Source organism: Manis javanica, chromosome 9, assembly GCF_040802235.1.
Source record: "Manis javanica isolate MJ-LG chromosome 9, MJ_LKY, whole genome shotgun sequence".
In the NCBI taxonomy this organism is placed as follows: domain Eukaryota; kingdom Metazoa; phylum Chordata; class Mammalia; order Pholidota; family Manidae; genus Manis; species Manis javanica.
In genome coordinates, this window is record NC_133164.1 from 118,642,371 (window position 1) to 118,666,534 (window position 24,164).

At 40.2% G+C, this 24,164-nt stretch overlaps 1 protein-coding gene across 3 annotated transcripts in view; it reads right to left on the reverse strand.

Annotated features, from left to right (window-relative positions):
• Positions 1–880: 880 nt before the first annotated feature.
• Positions 881–24,164, reverse strand: part of RTTN (rotatin) — a 130,317-nt gene continuing 107,033 nt past the window's right edge. For 2 of the 3 annotated variants that reach the window (XM_037000755.2, XM_073213206.1), the window contains exons 41-49: positions 18,818–18,923; positions 17,967–18,064; positions 16,705–16,782; positions 12,844–12,970; positions 10,578–10,780; positions 9,720–9,987; positions 3,870–3,973; positions 2,738–2,807; positions 881–1,713 (exon numbers count right to left, since the gene is read on the reverse strand). In XM_037000755.2, coding sequence (XP_036856650.2) covers positions 1,628–1,713; positions 2,738–2,807; positions 3,870–3,973; positions 9,720–9,987; positions 10,578–10,780; positions 12,844–12,970; positions 16,705–16,782; positions 17,967–18,064; positions 18,818–18,923 — 1,140 coding nt within the window. In that variant the 3' untranslated portion in view covers positions 881–1,627. Of the gene's footprint in view, positions 1,714–2,737; positions 2,808–3,869; positions 3,974–9,719; positions 9,988–10,577; positions 10,781–12,843; positions 12,971–16,704; positions 16,783–17,966; positions 18,137–18,817; positions 18,924–24,164 lie in introns of those variants that run through there. The other variant, XR_012121272.1, reaches the window with a different exon arrangement.

A 24,164-nucleotide genomic window follows, 5' to 3' on the forward strand; every position in this document is an offset into this window, starting at 1 on the left:
GACCGCTGGACTACAAATACCCCTAGAGCTCACCTGGAGAGGGTCGGGAAAATGAACAATCACAATTCTTCCTGGTTCCAAAGGCACAAGGCAAAGCATACCCTGATTAGTCAACCCATCAATCAATCACAAAGGAACCACAAAGGAAATGATCATTTCCCTGAAGAGACCCAATTTTTGTAGAAAAACAGTGGTTTTCTCAATAAAACCCAAACACAAAGACAGGAATTTCAATGAGGAGGAAAAAAAGGCAATAGCATAGCAGCCCAGTGGCTTAGAAAGTGGTTTGAAAACTTGGGGCTGATGAGCAGTCATCCTGGTTCCAATCTCACAGCGGCCGCCGACAGGTCCCGAGCCCCGAGAGCCCCGGCTCGCTCCCCGCTGACCCAGGACGACGGGAGTACCACCGAGGAACGCAGACTAAGATACATGTTCTGAGTATAGTGCCTGTGACGCAGCTTTTTGAATGGAAATTACAAAGAAATCCATCTCATTATTCATCAGTGAGGGATTATAAATACCAAGAAAATACCAAGGAAATGGCATAGAATGTAAGAAACCAGGAGAAAAGGTAGAAATAACTACTAATACTCCTGCTCTTAGAATTGGTGAGTTTTTCAGAATATTGGCATGCTCACTGCTCCAGATTAACTCGGGCTGCCCAGGAACTTCTGAACTTCCTACATTTATTTTTTTTCAGATCTCTAATCAATAATTTCCAGACACTATAAATTTATCTGCCTCTATTTCAGAATCTAACATATTTTGTACTCACGCTTCTAGCTTAAATAACTGATTTCGATTTAAGCTCTGCATTCAAAATTACATGCTGATTAAGAATTATATCACCAAGTACCTGACAGAACTTGTTCCTGCTAAATTTTTCAGTCTTGTTTTCATGATATTTTGGCTGAGCTAAAATTTGAACCCAGGCCTACATGACCATAAACTCTATTTCTTTCTTCTTTATTTTACAGCACTCCAGAAGTTGGAAGGTAGAAATAATAAAAATGACAGATTTATAAATAAATCATATGGGAAGGAGTTAATAACACCAAAAACTGCATAAAAAGCTATTCCAAAAATTATGCACATTGACATACAAATACCCCTTCACCAATGTGTATGCTCTGAACAATATAAAGGTTTGAAAAATAAGAATTATATTGACAAGAGTCAAATTTCATTTAGAAGATTAAAACAAAAAAAATCAGATCACAGTATCTTATTTCAAAACTAAAACATGTATTCATGAGACTGATTAAAGTCTGCAGGCAAGTATTAGTCAATTTTCAGTTTCTAAAAATATTTACTTTATTAAATAACTGTTAAATAGGATTTTTACAAACAAATTGCATGGAAAAAGGTAAAAATATGTATGTTCCCAGGACTTCCTATGCCTTTTATTCATCATCTTCTCGTCAGCTGCTCTCACTTACAGAAAGCTGGAATGAAGGGACACAGCTGGAATGTCACCAGCTCTCTGTCTTACAGGGAGGAAGGGCATCAACGCCTTGCAGAGATTTAGCACGTCTCCTGGTAACACCTGCCACACGCACAACGCTTACTTCAAGTCTGGCTCACCTGTCCAGTGGCCGCCGGTGCAAGGCGGGCCATCTCATGGCGCTCAAGCAGAGTTCAGCAGCTGCACGAGGTTCTCAAGACATTTCAAATAATAGACATTTAGAGGGGTTTCTTCTGAGCTTGAGAAAGCTGATATAAAAGTAAGAGTATGGAAAAGTTTGTTAAACTTAGCACTGCACTTAAGAGTGGGACACACAGACACAAGTACACAGCTAGTATTTATATGTAACTTAAAGTTCTACTGAAGTTCTTGAGGTACTAGCATTATGAGAATATTTTACATTAACAAATGTAGTTAACTTACACAACTCATATTTATTTTGTATTAGAGGTTTACCCAAAGAGTATGAACAAAAATAACACACCTCCACAATGGAGAGCGTCACCTATGGTCCCAAATGAAAGCCTTGGTCTTTTCATGGACCATCCCTCCTAATGCGTGAACGAGAGTCTAACTAAATTTAACTAAGTTTAACTCCATTATTCACTACTTCCAGGAACTCATAGTCACAGTTTGAAACAAACCATAAACCAATTGGAAAAAATCATACTATAAAAACACAAATTAATAACCAACAGACCCAGTACAGCACAGGAAAGCACAAAAAAATGTTCAGAGAATAATGCTCATTGAACACTGGTGTGACTAAAAATGAAAAATGTGCTTTGAAAAGAAAACCTGGCCTCCTATGATCACATTACAGGGCCGAGGAGATACAGGGGCGGTAGGGGCTACTCTCAGGTGACTGTGACTCAAGCGCCTGATGTCACATCAAAGTTTTCTGTTCAAGGTCAATTCTAATTGGGCCCAGTTCTTTTCACCTACAAACACACTTCAGCACAGTGGTAGCAACTGGCAAAAGAAGTTCAGTGCAAGAAAAAAATGACTTGGAGAAAGATCACAGACGTGGTTTAAGAAACTACTGTATCTCAAACTTTCATCTATCAGAACATTTTATTATTTAAAAAATGTTACAACAAAAAGCACAAACCAAATACTGGCACATTTTACAATGCTTCCACCTCAAAAGCCCCCCAACATCACTGTAGAAAACTGTCATTTTGCTGTGCACTGTCCAAATATCTCATTAATCAAAGAATTCACTTAATAGCTTCCAAGTTTAACTGTAAATTCCTTAATAGTAAAACTTACTTTTCTTTGCTAAGGAATATGCTTCATCCACTCTTCTTTTTATTGACGGATTTTTCAAAGTTGTTTTGGCCTGGAGAGAACAGAAAACAATCCACTCATTAGATTCATGCCCATGTTGTTGAGGATCAGGACACCTCACTACTAATCTGCCATTGCTGACTACAGAACTAAGCAGGATATTACGAAATAATATTGCTAGAGAATTACATGAGTACATCCCATTGTGCAATCGCCTGCACCCTTCCCTATCTAACTCACTTCTTTCTCTACCCTTTTATCCTCCTTTTCTCCCAATCTCAACCTGCTATTTTAAACTACCCAATCTTAGTTTCGTTATTGCATATTCTCTCAAACCTCAGATTTCAAATCAAGTATATCAAACATTACCCATTGGTCAAGAAATATTTACTAGGTGACTACAGAGTGCCAAGTCTTGTGCCAAGCCCTGGGAAATCTGGGTAAAAGGACAGGAGTAGCCTCTGTCCTGTGTGCACTGAGGCCCGCGGGGAACACGGGCAGCACAGACGATGGGCAAGCAGCCGAGAGCACCACTGGGGGGCGACCGTCTATCCTAACACTGCCACGTGGCCACTATTTCATCGCCAGATACACATCGCCATTTCTCTCAGGAGGGAGGTGTCTGCAATGGAAAAGCAGACTGAAAGCCAGAAAAACAGCAGGCGCAAGTCCCCACCTGTCCGCTCTTCCCTCTGGGCAGCCCTGTGCTGCAGCCTCAAGAGAACTGAGCTTACTTCACAATTCAGAGCCAGGGCATACCAGAGCGAGGGGAACCGCACAACTGTGCACAACTTCACTATCTGTTTTTGTTTCAAGATGCATCTTCCCTTGATGCATCTTATAGTAGAAACAATCTATACTAGCATTAACACCAATATGGCAAATCAGTTTATATTAACAGGGAACATTCACTCAAAAGAGACACTCTTCTGAAATGAGACATCCTGTTGAAAGGATTAAATGAAAAAGATACCAACAGGTGGCTAATCATATGATGCACAAGACAGCGCAGGTCTTTGACTTCATTTTCCCCTCGCTGATAATCTGACGCCCCTGGGTATGTCGTCCGAGGCCTGGTGTTTGCCCCCCAGATGTGACGATTCTCAAAACTGACCTTCTGGTAATTGTGAATCAGAGCCCAAAGCGCAGCTGCTCCAATCCTCTGAGCATGTGGATTCTCACTTTCCAGACAGGCAGCTAGCACACTAATAACTTTTTCTAATAATAAACACATTAAAAAAAAAAAAAAAGGTCAGTTCCAGACATTACATTGTATTCTAATCTTGGACTAGTCAAATACTCCCTTTTTTCCCATAAGAATACAGAGTTGGTATCACCAGACTATGGCAAAAACAATCTTTCATGCCACATGTTGGAGTACAACCACAAAACGAATTTGGTTTGGGCCCAGGAAACTCTAGTCACCTTATTTTTTTGGTTCTAATTCAAAAGACACATTCATTTAAAGACAACAACAGTGCAGAAGTAATTACACAGTGAGGTATTAATGAGCTGTTCCTTTATGTACAAGAAAACAGATTTGCTCTTAATAAACTATAAAGACTATTATTCAAACCTATCAATAGCATGGGCTACTATATAAAGCAATAATTAAGAAATACCATATTAGTTAAGCCTTCTAAAAAACAACTAAACATTTTAGAGGAATGGCTTTGCCATGTGTGTGCCGTGTGTGTGTCCCAGAGGAAAAGCTGATTTAAAGTTTTACCGACACATGCTCTGCCCCTTTTTCCAAGGCTCACCAGAGTCTGGGGTCGAGACTCACGCGTTACCTCCAGCACCCCGCTCATTTTAAATGAAGATTCAGAGATGACTAGTTCCAAGGAGACCATCGGCGTGGTTCAGAACTGATATGAACCTATATTACTACTTATTTTTATAGGTCATTAAACTTATCAAATTATTTTTGCTCTAAAGTATGTGATTTTTAAAAGGTGTTGCATTTTTAAAGGTGAAACTGTTGTTACTGGGGACTCTCTCTGTGTACATTAGCCCCTCCCCACCCCACAGGGTGCATCTAACTGAACTGGAACCTGGTTGAGGGCAGGGTCTGTGTCTGCTCACTGGTGGATACGCAAATCACAGAGCCAGTTTATTTTAGGGGCTCAAAAAATATAGCTGGATGAAAGATTCCATAATTAAAACAAACAAAAACTTCCTTTAAGTGATACTAATTAAGCTTTAAAGAAATTTAAGGAATTTAAAATCTATTACAGAGAAAAAAACTGCTTCACAAAGTGAATTCTGTGCAGTACGAGGACAGCGTGGAAGGTGCTGTCATTTTCCTGCCAACGACCCCTCCTGCCTTACCTCCCACCTATATTCCCTGGTTCCCCTTGCCTTTCCTGAATCATAACCTACCCATAACTAGCCTACACAAACAACTATCAGATAAAATTCATCATGTGAGGTGACGGGTGGCAGTTGGTACCCCTAGGGCACCCCTTCAAATGGGAGGCTGATTTCCATTTGTTCCAATTGAGTATCATCAAGTGATATTTTTACGTATTACACCACTCAGAATATCTGACCCATGATCCAAATAAGTTTATAAGCACTCCTGTCAGTTACTATCTCTTAAGAAATTTTAATAAAACACATATACATGTCAATGTGATGCTTCTCTGATAATGCAAATAGATGAATTTTTCCAAAACACATTATGAAATATTTTTTATTTCATAAATATAGTTTCAAGTTTAACAAATTGGTATGAAGTGAAGTCCCTTATAAACATATAAAAATCCTGAAGAGAATAAACAGTAAAAAGTTGTTAAACACAAAGTGATGGGTTTTGAATGTTTACCTCTTAACTGATTTAACTGTAAGTTTAGAGGGATCAAGTTGGTAGCTTGAAATTAGCTGTAGTAAGATTTTCATTTACACCATTAAAATCAACAAATGCTACAAATCAGAGTTGAATTAGTGGTAAAGTTGAAAGAGATTTCGGTTTTATGAATATATTTTACCTAAGGGTGAAAAATAGTTTTAACTGTGTATTACACATCAGATTTCATAAAAAACTTAATGGGGAAAAGAGCAGATTGGGATGCAATCCCATTTGTCAAATCATGACTGAACTGCAACCACAGACTGGCCACAGATACAAAAGTTCCGCAAAAGTCAATGCAAGTGTTTTGTGACTATCAGCCGGCCATACAGAACTGACAGTGAAGTCCTGTGACTATGTGGCAATCTGTGAATTATGTGCTACACACTCATTATACAGTAAAATGCACAAATGTATATATCCACTTATATATATAATGAAATTTCTATATATTCAGTATGTATCCCAGTCCCTGTTCATCCCCCAAAAGCCATTACTTAAACATTTACCAGAGCACTCTGTTTTTGCCACATTTTGCCAACAAAGTTATGCTAGCTTCACAAAATGAGGAGGTTATTTCCTCTTTGTCCCCTCTCTGGAAGATCTGGAGTTTGTTTAGAATTATTGGTTCCCTAAATGTTCAGTGCAACTCACTGGTGAAGCCATCCTGACCCAGGGCTTTCTATCTAGTGAGATTTCTGATTAAATCAACATTTTTCATAGTTACTGGGCTTTTTTTTTCTTGAATAACTTTTTAAAGTTATTTTTGCCAGGGCAAGTATCTAGTTAATCTTTTCTTCACTGTTCTATAGATGCACTATAATGTGTGTAGGAGTGGATTTGTTTTTATTTTTCTGCTCGGAATTATCTAGGTTTTGAATCTGTGAATTCACGTCTTAAAACAGTTCTTAAAATGTTTAGTCATCATTGTTTCCAGTATTTCCTCTCTCCTTTAAGGACTTCAATGAAATACACAGCTAGACTCTCTCAATGTATCTGCTGTGTCACTTAGCCTTTATTCTCTTAATCCTTTCTCATCTTTTTAGCTCTCTGGGCTGCATTCTGGAATTGTTTTTCTGGTCTGTCTTCTAATTCCTAAATTCTCTCTTCTGCTATGCCTAATTTACTGCCAGACATGTACATGGAGTTTTTTGGCTACTTTGAAGTTCTAGAATAGTGCTGTCCAATGGGATTTCCTGCAATGATGGAAACAGTTGTATGTGAGCTGTGTACTAAGGCAGCTGGTAGACATTTGTAGCTAGTGTGACTCACAAACTGAGTATTTTAATTAATTTAAATTTAAGTAGTTACTGGTGGCTAAATGATTATCATATTGGACAATAAAGTTCTAGAATTTGTTTGGCTCTTACTTCAAATTTTCAATTTTTCAGTTCTCTAATCCCTGCAAATATTTTTAAGCTTGTCATTTATTTATCTAAATGTGGTACAATTAAGTTTGTTTTAAAAACTGTATTTTTATTCCAGTATCTGAAATCTAGGCAGATCAGTCGGTAATTTTTTCCCCTGCTAGTTCCCGCTCATGTTGCCATGTTTCCTGATGTGCTTGGTCCCATTTCCTGTGTACTAGTTAATACTTAATGAAAAATTATTTATGGAGGTTCCCTGAGGCCTGGTATGAACTTGCCCTCCATCTATCAGAGTGGCAGTTTGCTTCCACCAGCAGCCAGAGGCACGCCCTGCCCACCAAGGATCAGCTCAAAGCAAGGGCATGGGGCCCTGGGGTGCAGAGCTGGGAGGCAGAGTCTGTGGGGTCCGCTCTCACACATCTGTTTTTTGTATAGATCACCAGGATGAGGATTGACGGACCAAATAAATACTGATTCATCTTCTCCGAAGGGTTGGTTCTCTGGAGTTCCAACTGAACAGAGGCAGGATGACCCATGGACCCCCCTCTTGAGGAGCCCTGACTTCTGTCCCCTGACCCCAGGCTCACGTGAACAAAAGCTAAGCATACAGTGCTAGCAAATGTCCTTGAGGCAAAGAGTTTTCAATACAGATACTTCTTACCTCTCTGGGCACAGACTTTCCATCAAAATTGGTCTGGAAGTTTCCCACTATCTTTTCAGCTCCTTGATTTTTTGGGGGGCTGAATTTTACTATATTTTATGCTTTTGCTGTTTCAGAGGAGATCTAGTCTGACATTTCCAGAAACAAGGAGTTCCTAACAGCAAGGTCAAGCCCCACTGCCCCTTCTATTCCTGACCATCTACACCAGATGTGAAGGCACAGCTGATCAGAGTCCCGCTCATGCAGCCTTACCTGGTACATCTGTAAGCCAGCTGACTCCCCTAAACCCTCCTCTGGAACCCAAATGCAAATGGCGGGCCGTGCCTGTGACATGCCTTCCCGGGCCCACGAAGTGCACGGCTGCTGCCCCCCATCCCTGCTTGAGGCCCCTGATCTTGCATCTGGGCAGCTGGGAAGCTCCTTTTTTCCAAAAGTTTGTTTGCTTTAAGCAAATGAAGGAGAGAGAGGGCACTGATACAAGGAAATGCCAAAAATAAATCCAGAGGGATATGAAAAACAGTGGCAAATGCAGACTTCTCCTTCAGTTCCCTAAAAACCTTTCCTTTTGCCAACTCCCTCAGTAATATAACTGCAGTCAGTCAGACCCGAGGAGTAAACTTCTTCTAAGGATGGTGAAGAAGGTGACCCCCAGGCATGGGGGCGGATGTCTCACCCAGGCTCACCCTGCCCTGGGAGGTCGCACTCATCCTTACCCGCACCCTACGAATGCCAGGCCTGCGGCAGCTGCAGTGAAGGGAGATGAAACAACACCCCACCCGCACTGACGCGCACCCCTCCCCACCGCCGGGACAGGGCCGCTGATACGCGGAGGCACAGTGCGGATCCCCGGGTAGTTCACGGTAAGTTAAAGGCTGACTGAACTTCTAGAACCTTCCCCTGCGTTTCCGGCAGCGTAACAACTACCATCAGAAGAACAAAATCACGACTACACACATGGCAGAATGTAAGCAGAATCATTTCATTCACTTGGAAAACTCCGAGTTTCACAGGAAAGCAGCTCAAAGGAGTTAAGTGGAAAAGATGAACAGAGAAGAGGGATAATGTATCCGGAGCATCTATGATGCACCATAAACGGTGCTAGGCACTTGGTGTGTTTATGACCTGATCTCTAGCAAAGGCGAGAGGAAGGTGGTCATCGTCTACCTGAAGAAACTGGACCCAGCCAGGCAGCCCCACGCAACCCTGGGTGGGCACGGCAGGCGTCACCGCCCAACAGGTCACTTCTTTTCATGACAATGTCTCTTTATAAAACCCCCCATAAAACCCACACAGTCCTCACAGAAACGGCACATGGTTGCAGAAACAGTCTTTCCATTTCTCTCTTTCTGTTTAAACTTTTCTGACTCCCCACCCATCCTCCCCTCGTCTGTGAAGCGACATTCCCCAGGGGGCCTCGGGGCCTGCCCCCCCTGCCTGCCCGGCGTCCCCCAGTCAGTCACCCAGCAGTCAGTCACCTGAGTGCTCACTGGCGACAGGCACAATTCTAGGTGCTACAGATAAAACAAACAGCGACTAAACCCTCTAGAGCTTGTTAAGAACTTAGGTTCTAGTGTGGAGAGACTAGGAATAAAAGACAGACCCTGAAACACACAGGGTATCAGCCGGGGGAAGCTGTGGAGAGAAACAGAACAGGGAGGGGGCGGGAGGGAGAGGTGGCAGGAAGGAGGGCGCGGGGTGGCAGCTGGCACAGGGTGGCGTGGAAAGGCCCCCCTGGCAGGCAGCACCGGAGGAGCCCGCGGAGGAGCAGAGGCGAGGCAGGCAGGGTGCACGCCCACCTCCTCACTGCGACCCCCCCGGATCCAGCGTGTCCATCAGTGGCGTGTCTTGCCAACCCCCCAAGACTCGACGGCTGGTTGAGGGCTGCTTCGCGCCTGATTCATTCCCACAACCTCTGCCTCCCAGGGTGCCTTGAACTTGGTGGGTGTTTAATAAATATCTGGGAAATTATTTCTAAAACTATTTTGCATTTTAATCTGAATGGCATGCTCTACGATGCTCTCTGGATAGCACACATATAAATGGGTGCCTGTGCACGTGAGTACGGTGTATGACATAAACACTCACCGTTAGCCAGGATCTTGGGTTTATTGGCAGTACTGAAGCAAATATTATGAAAAATAAGAAGAGGCAGATAAGGGCTTCTCTTGTGCTTGTATTTGCTCATCTCTGTGAGTAAGTCCAGACAGCCATCGAGCCTCAGAATCATCTGCTGCCCATCTTCTCCAAATGATATATTCAGGAGTAACTTCAACCAAAGAATGGTCAGATTACTGAGGTGTTTATTTCCTCCTTTTGGCAATGTTAGAGATAGAAAGTTCTGTAAGAAGTTACTCTGCGGGTAAACAGAGAGAGCATTATTTTCTTCCTGAGTCTCTTCATTATTTCACAGTCCCTTGGAGCATGCAGCCCTTCATTTCGCCTTCCTCCCAGTACCTTCCAGACCTCTCTCTGCACCGTTTCCAGGTGTAAGTGAAAAGTTAAGGAGAAAAAACAGTGCTCGAATTTTAATTCTTACTAATTCCTTCCTGACATGGCTAAAGTAACTGCAGCCAATCTTAATGATTTAGGATTGGTAATTCAGGCTGGGGGTTATTCCAGGCCTCCTGAGTTTTGTCTCTCTGTCTGCCTTCTGGCAATTTTGCTACTCATTAAAAGCTACCCTACAGGGAGGAAAAAGAAACAAAATCCAAACCAGTCCTGGATACAAGGTAACAACTTTGGGAGTACTGAGGATATTTGAATCTTTACAGATACAAATTGAACTTCTTAATCTGTTTACAATCCTTTAAAAGAAAATGTCTTAAAATCATAATGAATTAATACCAGAAACTGAGTTCTAAACTTTTCACACATGTCCTTGATTGGAAGGATTATTTCACTGAGTATCTTTTTCATGGTATGGAGGAGAGTTGAAGTACTTACTTTTTGAATTACTCCTTTACAGTCATGAGATAAGGCCAGGTTTGAGAGAAACATAAAAGCCATCTGCTGAACCCCAGTGTTCTCAGGGGGCACCTGGGAGGCCAGCTTCAGGACACACAGCATGAGGGAGCTGCCAGGGGCCCCTCTACACGCAGCTTGAACAGGATGTTGTCCAGAAGATGACCAATAAAGAGAACTGCAACCTTAAAAAATAACAGCCTATCACAATGTCTTCTCAGTTTCACTGTTTAATTAGAAAACTAAGCCATAAAGCATAGGCATATCTACCTATCAGATGACTCAGCGATTAACCTGTGAAATGAAATTAGCACTGAAGAACCACGTTGATGTCCACATTCACCCTAATAGATTTACTGTCCTCATTAAGGTCCCAATGATCTCAACAGAGCATTTAAGAACACTAGGCTTATTTAAAAAGAGAAAAAAAAAAAGCATAAAAGAAGCCTAATTTTTTTAATGGTTCCTAAAGAAGACATCCAAATAAAGCCTATATAGAAAAACAGAATTTTACAAATGGGAGGTAGCTTGGTCTCATGTCTTCATTTTACAGAAGGAACAAAATGAGGAACATGTTAACCCTGGTGGGTGAGCACAGGCCGAATGCGACCTGCCATATATGCTACATGAAGGTATGGAGCTCAGAGAAGTCAGTGACCTGCTCAGGTCACAAAGTGCATAAGCAGCGAAAGCCAGAGAATGTCAACTGGTTTTTCAGAGTCCAGTGTCTTCTCAGTAAGTTAAATAACCCTATGGGATTTATCAAGGAGAAAATTAATCATGAAAGGACTGCAATTCATTTTACCTTATTATAACATATACCTAAGGTGTGATGAACTTGTGAAAGTCCATGCAAGAAGGCCAGGTTACATGTAATTAGATAAGAATCAAATATATTTTGTAAAATAAATTCATAAAAGGCAAGTAAATACAAATAAATATAGTGATCTTTCTTGTATTCACACTACACAGCAGTACCCAAATACCAAGACTGCCACTAACTGTTACATAAAACTGTCACTATGTGTGGTTTTGCTTGGAAACAAACCAGACAGGAAAGGAGTTTCTCCTCTACCTAACCACATTCTAATTTTTATATCAATTTTAAGGTGAAAGTTACACAGATTATAGTTTCAAAAGAAACCACATACATAAGTTTCAAAAGTATGTGGAGGTTTTTGCTCATTATTTATCAACTGATTTTTTCCTTCTTACTTCGCCAAATCCCAAATCAAGGAGTGAAGGGTAGGGTCAAGGACAACATGCAGACAGGTGCAGCACTCCAGAGATGGCTACAGATGCCGGTCACCCCGCCAGAGGGCCAAGCAAAGGCAGACTGTCTGGGCAGAGGTGCGGACGAGGAAGTCAGTGACAGCGGACTGAAACAAGGACATGCCCCGCACCACACTGGGGGCCCAGGGGGCCCAAAGGTCTGTCTGGTGCAGGCGAGACAAGCTGGTGCGCTGCAGAAACACGCCAGTCCTTTCCCTCTCTGTGTATCGTTGCATATTTGGAGAACCCAGGTGCTGAGCTAGCTGCTGAATGTTGCTAGAAGAAAGCACATGAACTTGCTGGCTTGTTAGACAATGAATTTAGTTTTAAATGGGAAATGAATGCTGCCAGCAGTCCCGCTTCACCTCCCAAGCAGGCTTGCCTTCCCTCTGCTCACACACCCATCTCACACATCCTCTTCTCAAATCACCTCGGCCGTGCTCACCTTTGCTCACTCATAGTTACTGGCCTCTAACAGTGCATGGCCTACAGTAGGCGCTCAGTAAAATGCCTGTCAAATGAATGAATGAATGAAAGAGGTGCCCCAGTGACATTAACCATCAGAGCAACTGTATCTAGAACTACCTTTCCTCATGCATGTCTCCTGCTCTGTTTCCTCATGCATGTCTCCTGCTGTAGGATTTATACAAATTAAACCTTTACCTGGTTTTCAAAGTCTTACATCATAATTTTCACTGTCTCAATTTTCCCATTAAATTCAATTTTCCACTGCCATATAATCAGGTCAGTTTCTCCCTGTCTATTCTCTGAGCTGTCTCAGGAGTCTTCTTACCTCAACAAATATACTAAAATATCTGTCTATTCTTATAATACTCAAGAAAATTTGTCTTTAATCAACATACCCTCTTTAAACAGAAGAAACACTTCCAAATGCATACTTGTTTTTCAAGTCCAATTTAACAACATTGTAAGTATATTAGTATATTATTGAAAGGCAGTAGTGAATTCTAGTTACCACTTGGAAAATTTGCAGTATAGACACAAAGCAGCTGCAGGGCAATTTGCATCAATGAATCATCCATCAAAACCCAAGGCCAGAGAGAGTGCAAGACTGGGACAAGATGAGCTTCAAGAGCTGCTTCCTGTTGTGGAAAAGAAGTAAAGACAGCATTAGCCTAAATAAATGAAAATATAGTATTAAAATCAAATCTAAACAAATTGTCACCAATATAAGGAGACAAAACTGAGTTTCTCTTTGTTCTCATCAGTGTGAGCTGGTATAGGAATGCTGCAAAGATCCAGCACCTTGCCCTACAACTGCCCCGGCCATGAGCCCCACCATTCCTAACACTGGAGTGGCCCGGATATGCAATTTAGGTAAGAAATGTAGGAAAACAGCTTCTGAACATGTAAATTAAGCAAAACAACAATACTGCATAAATTCTTTTAAGTGCTCTGATCTGGCTAAGAAAGTAGATTTTCTGGTTAAGCAAACAATTCTGATCAACTGTGAGTTCTCCCCTCTGCCGTGTGTGTGTGTGTGTGTGTGTGTGTGTGTGTGTGTGTGTGTGTGTGTGGTGTGTGTGTGTGTGTGTGTGTGTGTGTGTGTGTGTGTAGCTAGGTAAATAGATCAGAAGATTTTTTTTTAATAATTTGAATATAGTAAAATTCAGTCAAAATATTAGGTTAAACTAAATTCTTAGTAACTCATAGTCCTTATTACAAAGATCAATTACCACTGGGACAATATATGGATAAAGTATAAGAAATGTAGCAATTTTTTAAATGAGCAGGAATTACAGGCAATTCATAGGCACATATACAACAAACAGTTCTATCCTATCCACTTTTAAGCAGCATCCATGGTGGAAGAGAGTGGGAAGTGGTTCCCCATTCTCCCCACTCTCCACAAGCCTGGAACACAGCCCTGCAGCTGCAGGAGATGCCCTTGCTTCCTGCTTCCCAGGGGACAAATGACGAGCTGTGAGCTTCTCACACTCTGCCATTCTGTCCACACAGTTACTCGCGGCCCCGCCCTTCAATCTCCTGCCTGGAGGTGGAAACAGAGTTCCTCGTCGTCAGAGGCTGATGCATCCGTCTATGTTCTGCAACACAGCCCTGCCTGCACATCTTCATCCACCAATTAATTCTTTTCTCCCTGTCTCTTTAATAACTAGTCTCTAATTTGCTCATTTCTGTTTACATTCAAGCAGTTTACATGTTAGGAGAAACAAATATACAGATTAACTTCCTTTAATGTTGTATGTCCTAAATTACTAAAGCTGCTTTTCCTGACCGAGCTTCTAGAAAGACCACTCTCCTTGCTGTCACTTCCCATCTCTTACTTAATCTTCAGCTTACTTCAATTTATATTGTCCGGATGATGCTAGTCAGACCACTCCTGTCCTGGCAGTTACTAATCTCTCAGGCACTGTGGCATCCATTAAAGGTCTTTTTTCTTCACTTCCGTGAGCCCCCCTATCCTGGGTCAACTCCATATTCTCTCCAGCATTCCCATCAGTGTTGTCTTCTGCCTTCACTTAAATGGTACAGTTTCCAAGGACATGACCTAAGCTTTCACTATGCGCTCACTTGGGAAATTCCAACAACAGTCACAGCTACAAACACCATCTGCACACTGATAACTCCTGACATTCGCAGCCTGTACCGCCCTTCAGAGCCCCAGACCCATGTAATGCACAGATTACCGGCCATTTCCCACTCGGATGTGCCCAAAACACTTACGTGCAAACCCAAATATTAGTATCTCTCATATCTATATTTTAGTCTATTATGTTTAATTCTTGTATTAAAGTAGAACCTGGAAGTCATTCTATATTTCTTTTTTTTCTCTTTATTATCTCAATGTACCTTCCCCAACTGGAGTCTTATCATCTCGCCTGACCTCTATGATCCTGTACCTCTAACCTCGCTCACTGATCAATTCACTTACCTCACAGTCACCATTCCCAGTATAAAAACTTCTTAATGTTAAAAATAGAGAGACACGGGGAAGGGGTGGGCATGGGTGGCTCGGTGGATCACCACAAGAGCGACCACACAGTAATGGGAATGTGCCATGCACATCAGGTAAGCTGGAACAGGAAAAGAAATTAAGATTCTTTACCCCATAGGATTACATTTATATCTGAGAGTAATCTAAATTTCTTCTTTAGATTTATTCCTTATTAGACAACTTGGAAAGGCAGAAATGCTTTGACTTTCTATAAAGAGACTACACTTTTATAGATGGCTAAGGTAATGCAAATGTGAACACTGTATTTACAACCGGGACCCAGGCTAGTGTCTCATAAATCTATATAAGCAAATCTTACCTGGAAAATATTCCAAAGAACTCCCTGAGTAAGGTGTCATGGGTGACTGTTACTAGCTGCACCCAGTCACAGGATACTATTTTAGCATAAGGGATCATATATTTAGTATAGGTTTATTTAATTAATTTTTTAGTAGAAATTAGTATAAATGACACCACTATTTTGAGTAATAAGTTCATACATTAGGAATTTTGCTTAATTCCCATCAAAATGTTTTGAGATGTAAATTGTTAGTCATGTATCTTGAACAAATTATTTAACACAATTTAAGGAAGATATGTTCAAAATGTTCATTTTCCAGATACAGTATGTTTTTCTCCAGTAAAAACAAAAACGGTTAAGAAACTTTTTTAAACAGAAGCTTCTACAACATATCTTTGTCTTACTCATCTTCTACAGTATAGCTGACTCTTAAACAGCATAGGCCCACTTACATGCAAATTTTTCAATAACTATATTGGAAAAATTTTTGGAGATTTGTGATAAATTAAAAAACCATTTTCTTTTCTCTAGCTTCCTTTATTGTACAAATACATATATAATACACGAAACATAAAAAATATGTGTTAATTGACTATTTGTTATCAGTAAGGCTTCTGGGCAACAGTAAGCTGTTAGTAGTTAAGTTTCTCGGGGGTCAAAAGTTATACGTGAATTTTTGATTGTGCAGGGGGGTTGGTGCCCTAACCCCCAGGTTGTTCAAAGGTCAGCTGAATTTCTGTGTGAAAGCTAAAGCTTCAAAAGTGTTGTATCACAATGAACAAATCAAAGTGTTCGCTACACTGTACCCTGTGTAACAGTAGTAACAGTGTTTTAAGTGATAGTGTCAATGCTCACAGGCAAAGCAAAACATCTCAGTGGTTCCCAGACAGAAGGGCTGAGTCAATGGACACAGGGAGCCATCACAGAGGGAAGTGAAGAGCCTCTTCTAGGTGGACAGGGCCACGCTGGGCAACAGAGGCAAGCATTTTCCTACTCTGAAGCAGGAGAGACAGTCCCCTTTACTTATAGTTACAGATACCTCTCCACTTATTCCCCTGGAGAACTGTCCGATAACCGCCTCTGAGAAAAATCCTGTCTTACAAGATGTACACAGCCATCCTTCCACCTTCGTGAAAAAACAACTGACATGGTTAACAGTATAGAAAGAGGCTCAAGTTTGTTTAGCTGCCTGAGGTCAAAGTTTCAGTGGTAAAATTAAAGTTAAAATGCTGACACAAACAAGAAATATCATCAGTGTTGCAGAATTACAACAAGATTAGGTTCATCCATTTCTGAGAATTAAAGTTGAGCTTAAGGACCAATCAACTGTGCATCCAAAACAAATCTAAAGAGTTTTCCATCTTCCCTCCTATATTTTCTCATATACAAAAAAAATAACATTTTGTATTTCTGATAAACTTTCATTTTAGTATTTTCAGTGAGAAGTAAATGGATCAGAGGAAAAGAACATAAGAGAACTGAAATACTAAACAATTTCACTGTTTTCAATTTTTAATGTCAGCACTGCAGACAAAAATTTGAGAAGTAGTTCTACTTACTTTGCATTCTTCATTTTGATAAAGACAGTTTCTTAGGAGCTGCATGGCAATGCTTAACTCTTTAATAACACCGTCCTCCTGTTCAAACAAAAAGCAGTTGAAAATGTGAACACAATGGTTTGCTCCACTTTGCATACATAGTAATTTCTTTTCTGAGTCACACTGCAAAGCAGCTATGCTCTCTTCGTGCCTGACCACCATGACTTTGAGGGGACTGACAAGCTAATGATCTCTGAACGATGACTGTATCTCAAGAAGCACATCCACCATGAAAAAGCTATTCCTATTCTATCAAGCATGGAGGAGCTGGGATATATAACAGGCTCCATGTTTCATCTCAATAAAGGGCAGCAGGTCCTGACTGGTTTTCAATCATATCAGGTGTTGGCTGACTTTCTCAATGATAAAGTAAAGGGTCTCTGCCTGGAGAGGAAAGAGGAAAAGAGGCAAGACAACAAACTGACAAACACGTAACCCCTGCAGCAATGAAATTATGAAATAAGGTCTTTTCTAGGTTTCTTATCAAAGGCAGCAGAAACCTGTTATTACACAGATGGCTGCTATCATGGCCTTAGCCATATACATATGTATGTACAGTTACATATTTATAAATGCACACACACATTTATTTTCTCAGTAAGTGTGTGTGGCAGACTTTTTTAACCACAGTTATTAACTCTCATTCCTATATAAAAACTGTTATTTTAAGCTTATATGAATGTGCAGTTTGAACATGAGTCCAGCAGACTCACTGGTAGGAAGAGACATTCAGAAGTCATGGAAGGAAATACGCAGACATTAGGAATGCAGCTCTGCAACCATCAGATATGGGGCAAATACTGGCTTTATCAACTATCAGTTGTAGAGTATTCATGAGACAATAAATATGAAATGTTTAGAATAATGCCTGGCATATAAAGGACACTCAGTAACATATCTCATTCCTAGTGAACCTACATTTGCTTTGAGAGAAAGATTTGTTATAGTTTGAAAAATCTATCTGGCAAGATATCAAGCACACTCCAAAATGTTTACAATAAAATATATAACACATAAATCTCACTTTAAGATCGAGAATTAAGAAACACACACACACACACAAACCAGCTAATGTAGAAATTCCATTAATTTCACTGACTGTACTTTTATTCTAAATCAGACACTCAGTTCCATCAAGAATCAGTGTCATTTATAAGCAGAAAAACATGGGAGAGACAGTCTCTGCGGCATTCCTGCAGCCCAGAACCTTAGAACCCAGCTACCTTTTTCCTCAGGGCTGCTTTCCCAGGCCGCAGAGACTCCAGGTTCAGGTGCGCATTGACGCTCTTCATCTGCTCCATGCAGTTGTCTATCAGAGCAGCTGATCAAATCCAAACCAATCAGAAGGATATTCCATTTCCAAATTTATTAAAGCCACATATAACAGCCCATTCTTTAAAAAAAATAACATTTTACATTTCTGATAAACTTTCATTTTAGTATTTTCAGTGAGAGGTTAATGGATTGGAGGAAAATAACGTAAGAAAACTAAAATACTAAACAATTTCAGTGTTTTCAATTAGTGTGATACTCCCCAAATCTAGTTTGTTCGGAGGCATGCACAATTTGTTTTCATGGCAAATCACAATGGAAATTAATGGACTTGATGTTGCTGTTACTCTCTTTCAGCTCTAAGACCTGTGTTCCCTGATTACAGATGAAATATTAGAACACTCTAGAAAGGAAATTTACATGGAAATGGAAGGTCATCTAAGTCTATTGCTGCCACTATCAAAAGTCTGTTTTTTCAGTTATGCAACAGTTCTTGTCGTTACTAATATTTAATTATCATGAAATTGACTGCTGTGTTACTTTTCAAAGCTTCTCTCGTATTTGGATATAGATTGTCTAGAGTAAAATTATTATACAAAGAACAATTACATGTATAATAGATTTTCAAAGTAATGCATTTTTACCGTGTTTCTCTATGGGAAAAAAAAACTATCTTTTTCTAGTGGCACTGACATTGTAAGTTCTTGACATTCTTATTCCAGAGAAAATTGAAATGAAAAGGCACTAAAATATACAAATTGACATCAAGCCATGGAAACAGCTGGTAAGTCATATGGCTCACCTTTCAAAGCGTGCTTCTGTGCTCTTCTGCTGACAGCCAGAAGTGACATCAATGCGTTCGTAGCGACTCTTTTCAGGACATCCTTGGAGGATTTTCCTTCATAGCACTATACAGAACATATACCAAACTGCCTTGAAGAAAAACTTAATCTGGAGCAAGACTGTGGTGAATAAAAGTTGTGCTCTATTTAAAAGATACTGCCAGAGTTCAACTATTTCATGGAATTCATTGGAATTTGATAAATAATTAAGATTCGAGAATACTCTGTGTGGATAAGATTATATAAAAAATTTACAACATGGAAAGATCAGCAATCATTCTCAAATTCTACTAGTTACATTTGTAGCTGAAAACAGGGAGGATTAAGTGAAATTATGAGAAATAAATTCTAAGACCCACCCAGCTCTATTCTCCTATTTTGCTATAAAACACTTGGCAATTTGGTTTTCACCTTGATGGTAACTGGCAAGATTCCTCTCTAGGAAATCCAACAAGCTCAAGAAGACAGAACCATAACAGGACCCAGCTGAATCCCCTTCACACTACAGCCTGCCCGTGACGAGCTCCACGCAGAGATGTTCAGGGCTTCCAACCTGCTTTAAGTCTTCCAGCTCTCAAGAGAGCAGACAACCAAGATCACCAGACTACTGAGAAAAGCCCCTACCCAGAAAATAGAAACCAAAATAAAAAGAGAAAAAATAAGACAAGAAATTAGTTAGGAAGGAGAAAATTTTATAGGAGTCCAAACATTCAGCACATACAAAGTAGAGGGAATACCAATAAAGTAATAAAAACTAGGAGTTTACAGATGGAAAGAATCTCCATAACTGCCCAGCACAACAGACAAATGAAATGCATACTTAGGTACTTGATTAGGAAAATGTAGAATACTAGAGAAATAAAAAGACTCTAAAAACTTCCAGGAGAGAGAAACCAGAAATCACAATGGCTTCAGAATTCTCTACAGTATCAATGGAAGTTAAAGGGAATAGAAAATGCCTTCTAAATTCTGAAGTGAATGATTTCCAATCAAAATTCTCCCTTACTCACACTATACATTTAATTTATGTGTATAGAAAGATTTTCAGATGTCTCGATCTCAAAAACACCTCCGATGCATCTTTCTTTTCTCTGGAAGCTACTAGAGAACAGACTGTAGAGAAAGGAGGGCATTAACCAGGAGAGGGGAACATGGGAGACTGCAGGGAAGAGCAGAGGGGCACAGAAAGGACCAGGAGGAAGGTGAATGGGGACACCAGGAGGGCACTGGGCACCAGCTGACATGAAGACTGGTGACTGGGCAGGGCCTGGAAACAGCACTAAGCCCCCTTTCCCACGGAGGGGACGGAGAATGTCCAAGATGGAATAATCAAGACAGAGAAATGCACGCATGTTATTTAGCGACATGGAAGGGACCCTAAACATTCAGGCGGAAGAGGTATAAGTCATCGCCCCTGAGGAGAGAGAAATGAGAGAAGGGAAAAAGGCACAGTCCCCTCCTTTGGTGAAACTTACCAGAATGTCTGGCACTCTAAAATGTGTACATGGAAAAACAGATATGAAAGCCAAAAACTAAAACAATCAAAACAGAAACAGGACTACACTACAGTAAATTCACACACTTTTCAACACAGACTGAAGGTCAGAGAACAAGATGTAATGTCTACTGTTCTCCATGTAGCACTCGGTGCAGACTGAAAAGTTGTTCTGAGCGTCTGTGCCCGGAGCAGGAGCAAGGCTGCCAGTGGGAGACGCCTGGAGGCAGGGAGGCTGAGGCTAAGGTCCCAGGCCAAGCAGCTGAAGTGAGACCCCTTGCTACCGCATGATGCACACACACCAAAGAGGAAAAATAAATGAAGAAGATACAGAGCAACAAACAATACGTCTTTTTGTCAACCTTAAGTAGAAAGAAAATAAGAGGACTCAATGTAATTTATGTAAATGTTATGCTCTTTTATATCTTATCATATATTAAATGATCTGGGAATTCTGAGTCAAGACATTTTGCTTTCTTTCCAGAAGGCACTAATGTAAAGAACAGGCTTTTTGATTACAGTGAGCGTTCTTTAATACAACAGTATCTCAAATCCATAAGCCTTCTCTTCAACAGATTTATTCTTGAATTTTACCATTCACTAAACACTAGCTCAAATTTATCTCCATAAGTGTTTGTTCTTTCCTTGCCTCACTATCCTTATGTAGCACATCGAAGATAAGGAGTAAAATTAATTTGACACATCAATTACAAACAAAACCTATTACTATACAGTTTTTATTAATCTTGTTATCTATATATAATTTGCAAAGGAAACGCATTGAGTATCTCACTTTGAAGGCAAAAATCTCCTCTAAGTCACATGTGCTCAATACTATATGGTCAAAATCAGCTAATAGTTTCTTAGGGAATATTCAAATCTTGAAATTTCTTCAAAAGGAATTTTGAAAAAATAAACTTACACATTATGTAAGATGTAAGCACCAAATGCAAACTTTCAACATATACCCTATGGGGCTATGCTATAAAGCAGCCAGTTAAAAGATTCTCTGCCAAGACATTTTAATTGAAGTTACAACATAATAATTTGTTAAGAGGATGGAAAATTTTAGAGCAGGCTAAAACTCAATAGTGTGATACAATCCTCTCACTTTTGAAGCTGAAAAACTGAATCAGAAAAGGTGAAGTGATACGGCTAAGGTCACAAATCTAATATTTTTTTAGTATAGCTTTACAGAGAGTTTAAATATACCTTTAAGGGGCACCAATTTTAGAATACTATTTCTTGTCATTTAAAGACTGAATTTTGCTTTGTTTCATATAACACTTGGCACAATCCATAGCCTACATGGCCGTATATTAAGAAACAATTATTCATTTTAATGTGCTGCTGTTTAATGTTTTCTAATAATATTTTAATCCACACATCATGTTTTTTAACAGGCAGAGCAAAGAAAACAGTGTTTATAGTTTAAGCAGCTCATTAATTAATGTCCCATCTTATGTTAAGCACACATTTTGTCATCAGTGTGTCACAGCTACAATTTCTTTTATTTTCTTTGTCTAAACCTTGCCTGTGCCCTTCTAACAAACATCACGTAGTCATTCATATTCTACTGTTTACATGAACAAGAGGAGTATGATTTAGTAGGAAACACAGTTTAAAATAATTGGTTATAATGTATCCATATCCACACAAAATATTTGTATCTTCTGTAATCTGGAATAAGCAGGAAGATTAGTTACTCACTAGGAAAATCATTGAGACCCTGAGGTTCTAGGATACCTCACTTTCTTTGGCCAAGAAGGTAACAGCAAAATATTATAAACAAAAACTTTTATAATGACTAATATAAAATATTATTAAAAAACATAAGCATTTGCCCTCTATAGCACTAAATTATGTTTTCTACCTTTATCTTGCATCTACCTACCACTTCAGCATTTTATTAAAAAAAAATAATAATAATAATAAGGGAGAAATGTGGGATTCACATATAAATCAAGTATAAAAATCAAACAAATAATCATATCTGACTTGATTGTTTATAGTTCATGATGCGTGATCAAAACCAAAAGTTTCTGTGATGACTGCCCTTGCACCGTTCACCATGTAAGAACTTATTCACTATGTAAGACCTTGTTCACCATGTAAGAACTTGTTCGCTATGCTTCAGAAGATCAGAGACTGTTGAGAATTAGGCTTGGGGTTGATTAATGATTGTGCATTGAGTCCCCTATACAGAATTTTATTGTTGTTAACAACCATTTGATGAATAAATATGAGAGATGCCCTCTCAAAAAAAAAATAATTAAAAAAAGAAAACATAAGGGCAAAGCAAATAAAGCAAAATCTTTTGACACAGTCCTTCTATGCTATTTTAATCTGGTTTATCATCCCAACATGGAGCCATATTCATCATGAGTCTAACCGCGGTTCCTTGGAACACAGAACCACCAATAAATAAAAGAAAATAGCTGGGAAATAAAATAGCCTTGGCTTGGCCGGGCTGGAGGTGTTTGCATTTCACCAGGTCCTGGAGGACTGGCTGCAGCCCCCACGGTGATCTGCAAGGAGTCCAGCTCCCAGAGCTCCTGGGCGTTCCGGCCTGGGCAGGGGAAAGGGCCAGGCGTGCAGCCCTCACTGTGGAAGGAGATGGATGTGGGGCCCCACGAGTCACTTAAATTCCTGAGGAGGAAAGCATGTCAACATGAGCAAGGGTATTTTCTCAGGAGAAAGTGCCACACCAAAGCCAGTTAGGAAATGAATAATACTTTTGGATAGGGGCTGGGGTAGGACCTCTGTGAAGCTGGGAATTTGAGCTTCCTGCCTATAACTTTAAAGTGTAAAATCAGACTCAGTTCATCACAGGGGGAATTAAGCCTGTCGATCTGATGGGGAATGAGATCACTCGGACCATATCCAATTTGGTTTTAAACTAAGAAAAGTTGAGTGGAGTCAGTGAGCTACAGGGAAGCTGGCTTCGCAGGGTAAGTGGCTTCGAGGAATGCTTGGCGGATCTTGTCCCCTAGAGATGCAGCTTCTGAAGGAACTGCTGGAGACACAGGAGAAAATGAGGGGACCCTCTATCAGACTCATTGGTGCTTTGAAGGCAACTGTGGTCTGGGCGAGCAAGACAGAAGTTCCCTCCGAGCCCCGGGAAACCCCTCAGAGGGCAGGTCCGAGCAGGACCAGGCAGCTGTCGTCGCCACCACCAGCCTCCTCTGCACTCCAACATAGTCAAGGCTGCTGTGCCCATGCACAGACGGTCATGCCGTAAAGGTCTGCACAGCCATCACTCCTGCGGGCAGGGAAGGGGCAAAAATCCCCACATTCTAAGCAGCAAAGGGATGGTAACAAATCAGGCGGAACAAGCTTCTGTCTTTATCAAATGTGGCTGGCTGACTGGGGAGGGCAAGCAAATCCTCTCACGAACAAGTCTACGACTTTTCCACCTTTCAGTGAGAAGACAAAAACCATAAAACCATATGATTATTATTAAAAAGGAAGATTCTTATCACTGAAATATCTAGTAACATTTCTATTTGCAAAAAGCAGTTGTGCAGCTTAGGAAACACTTCCAGGTTTTTTTTAATCTATTTATAAATTTACAATACTTTACTGATTTTATGACTTTTGATGAGACAAGACTATTGGTTCATGTTTTAGGGTTGTTAGAAATAAGAGTGTAACATATAATAGGCAGCAGGGTTTAGAAAGGGAACATTTTCTCAAAAACATGCCAACCAGGTCCACCTACCTCTATGTAACCACTGTAAACACATGTCGTTCATTTATATAACTCAAGTGTCATTTAGGTGAATGTATTTCCTGCGATGTCTTTTAAGATG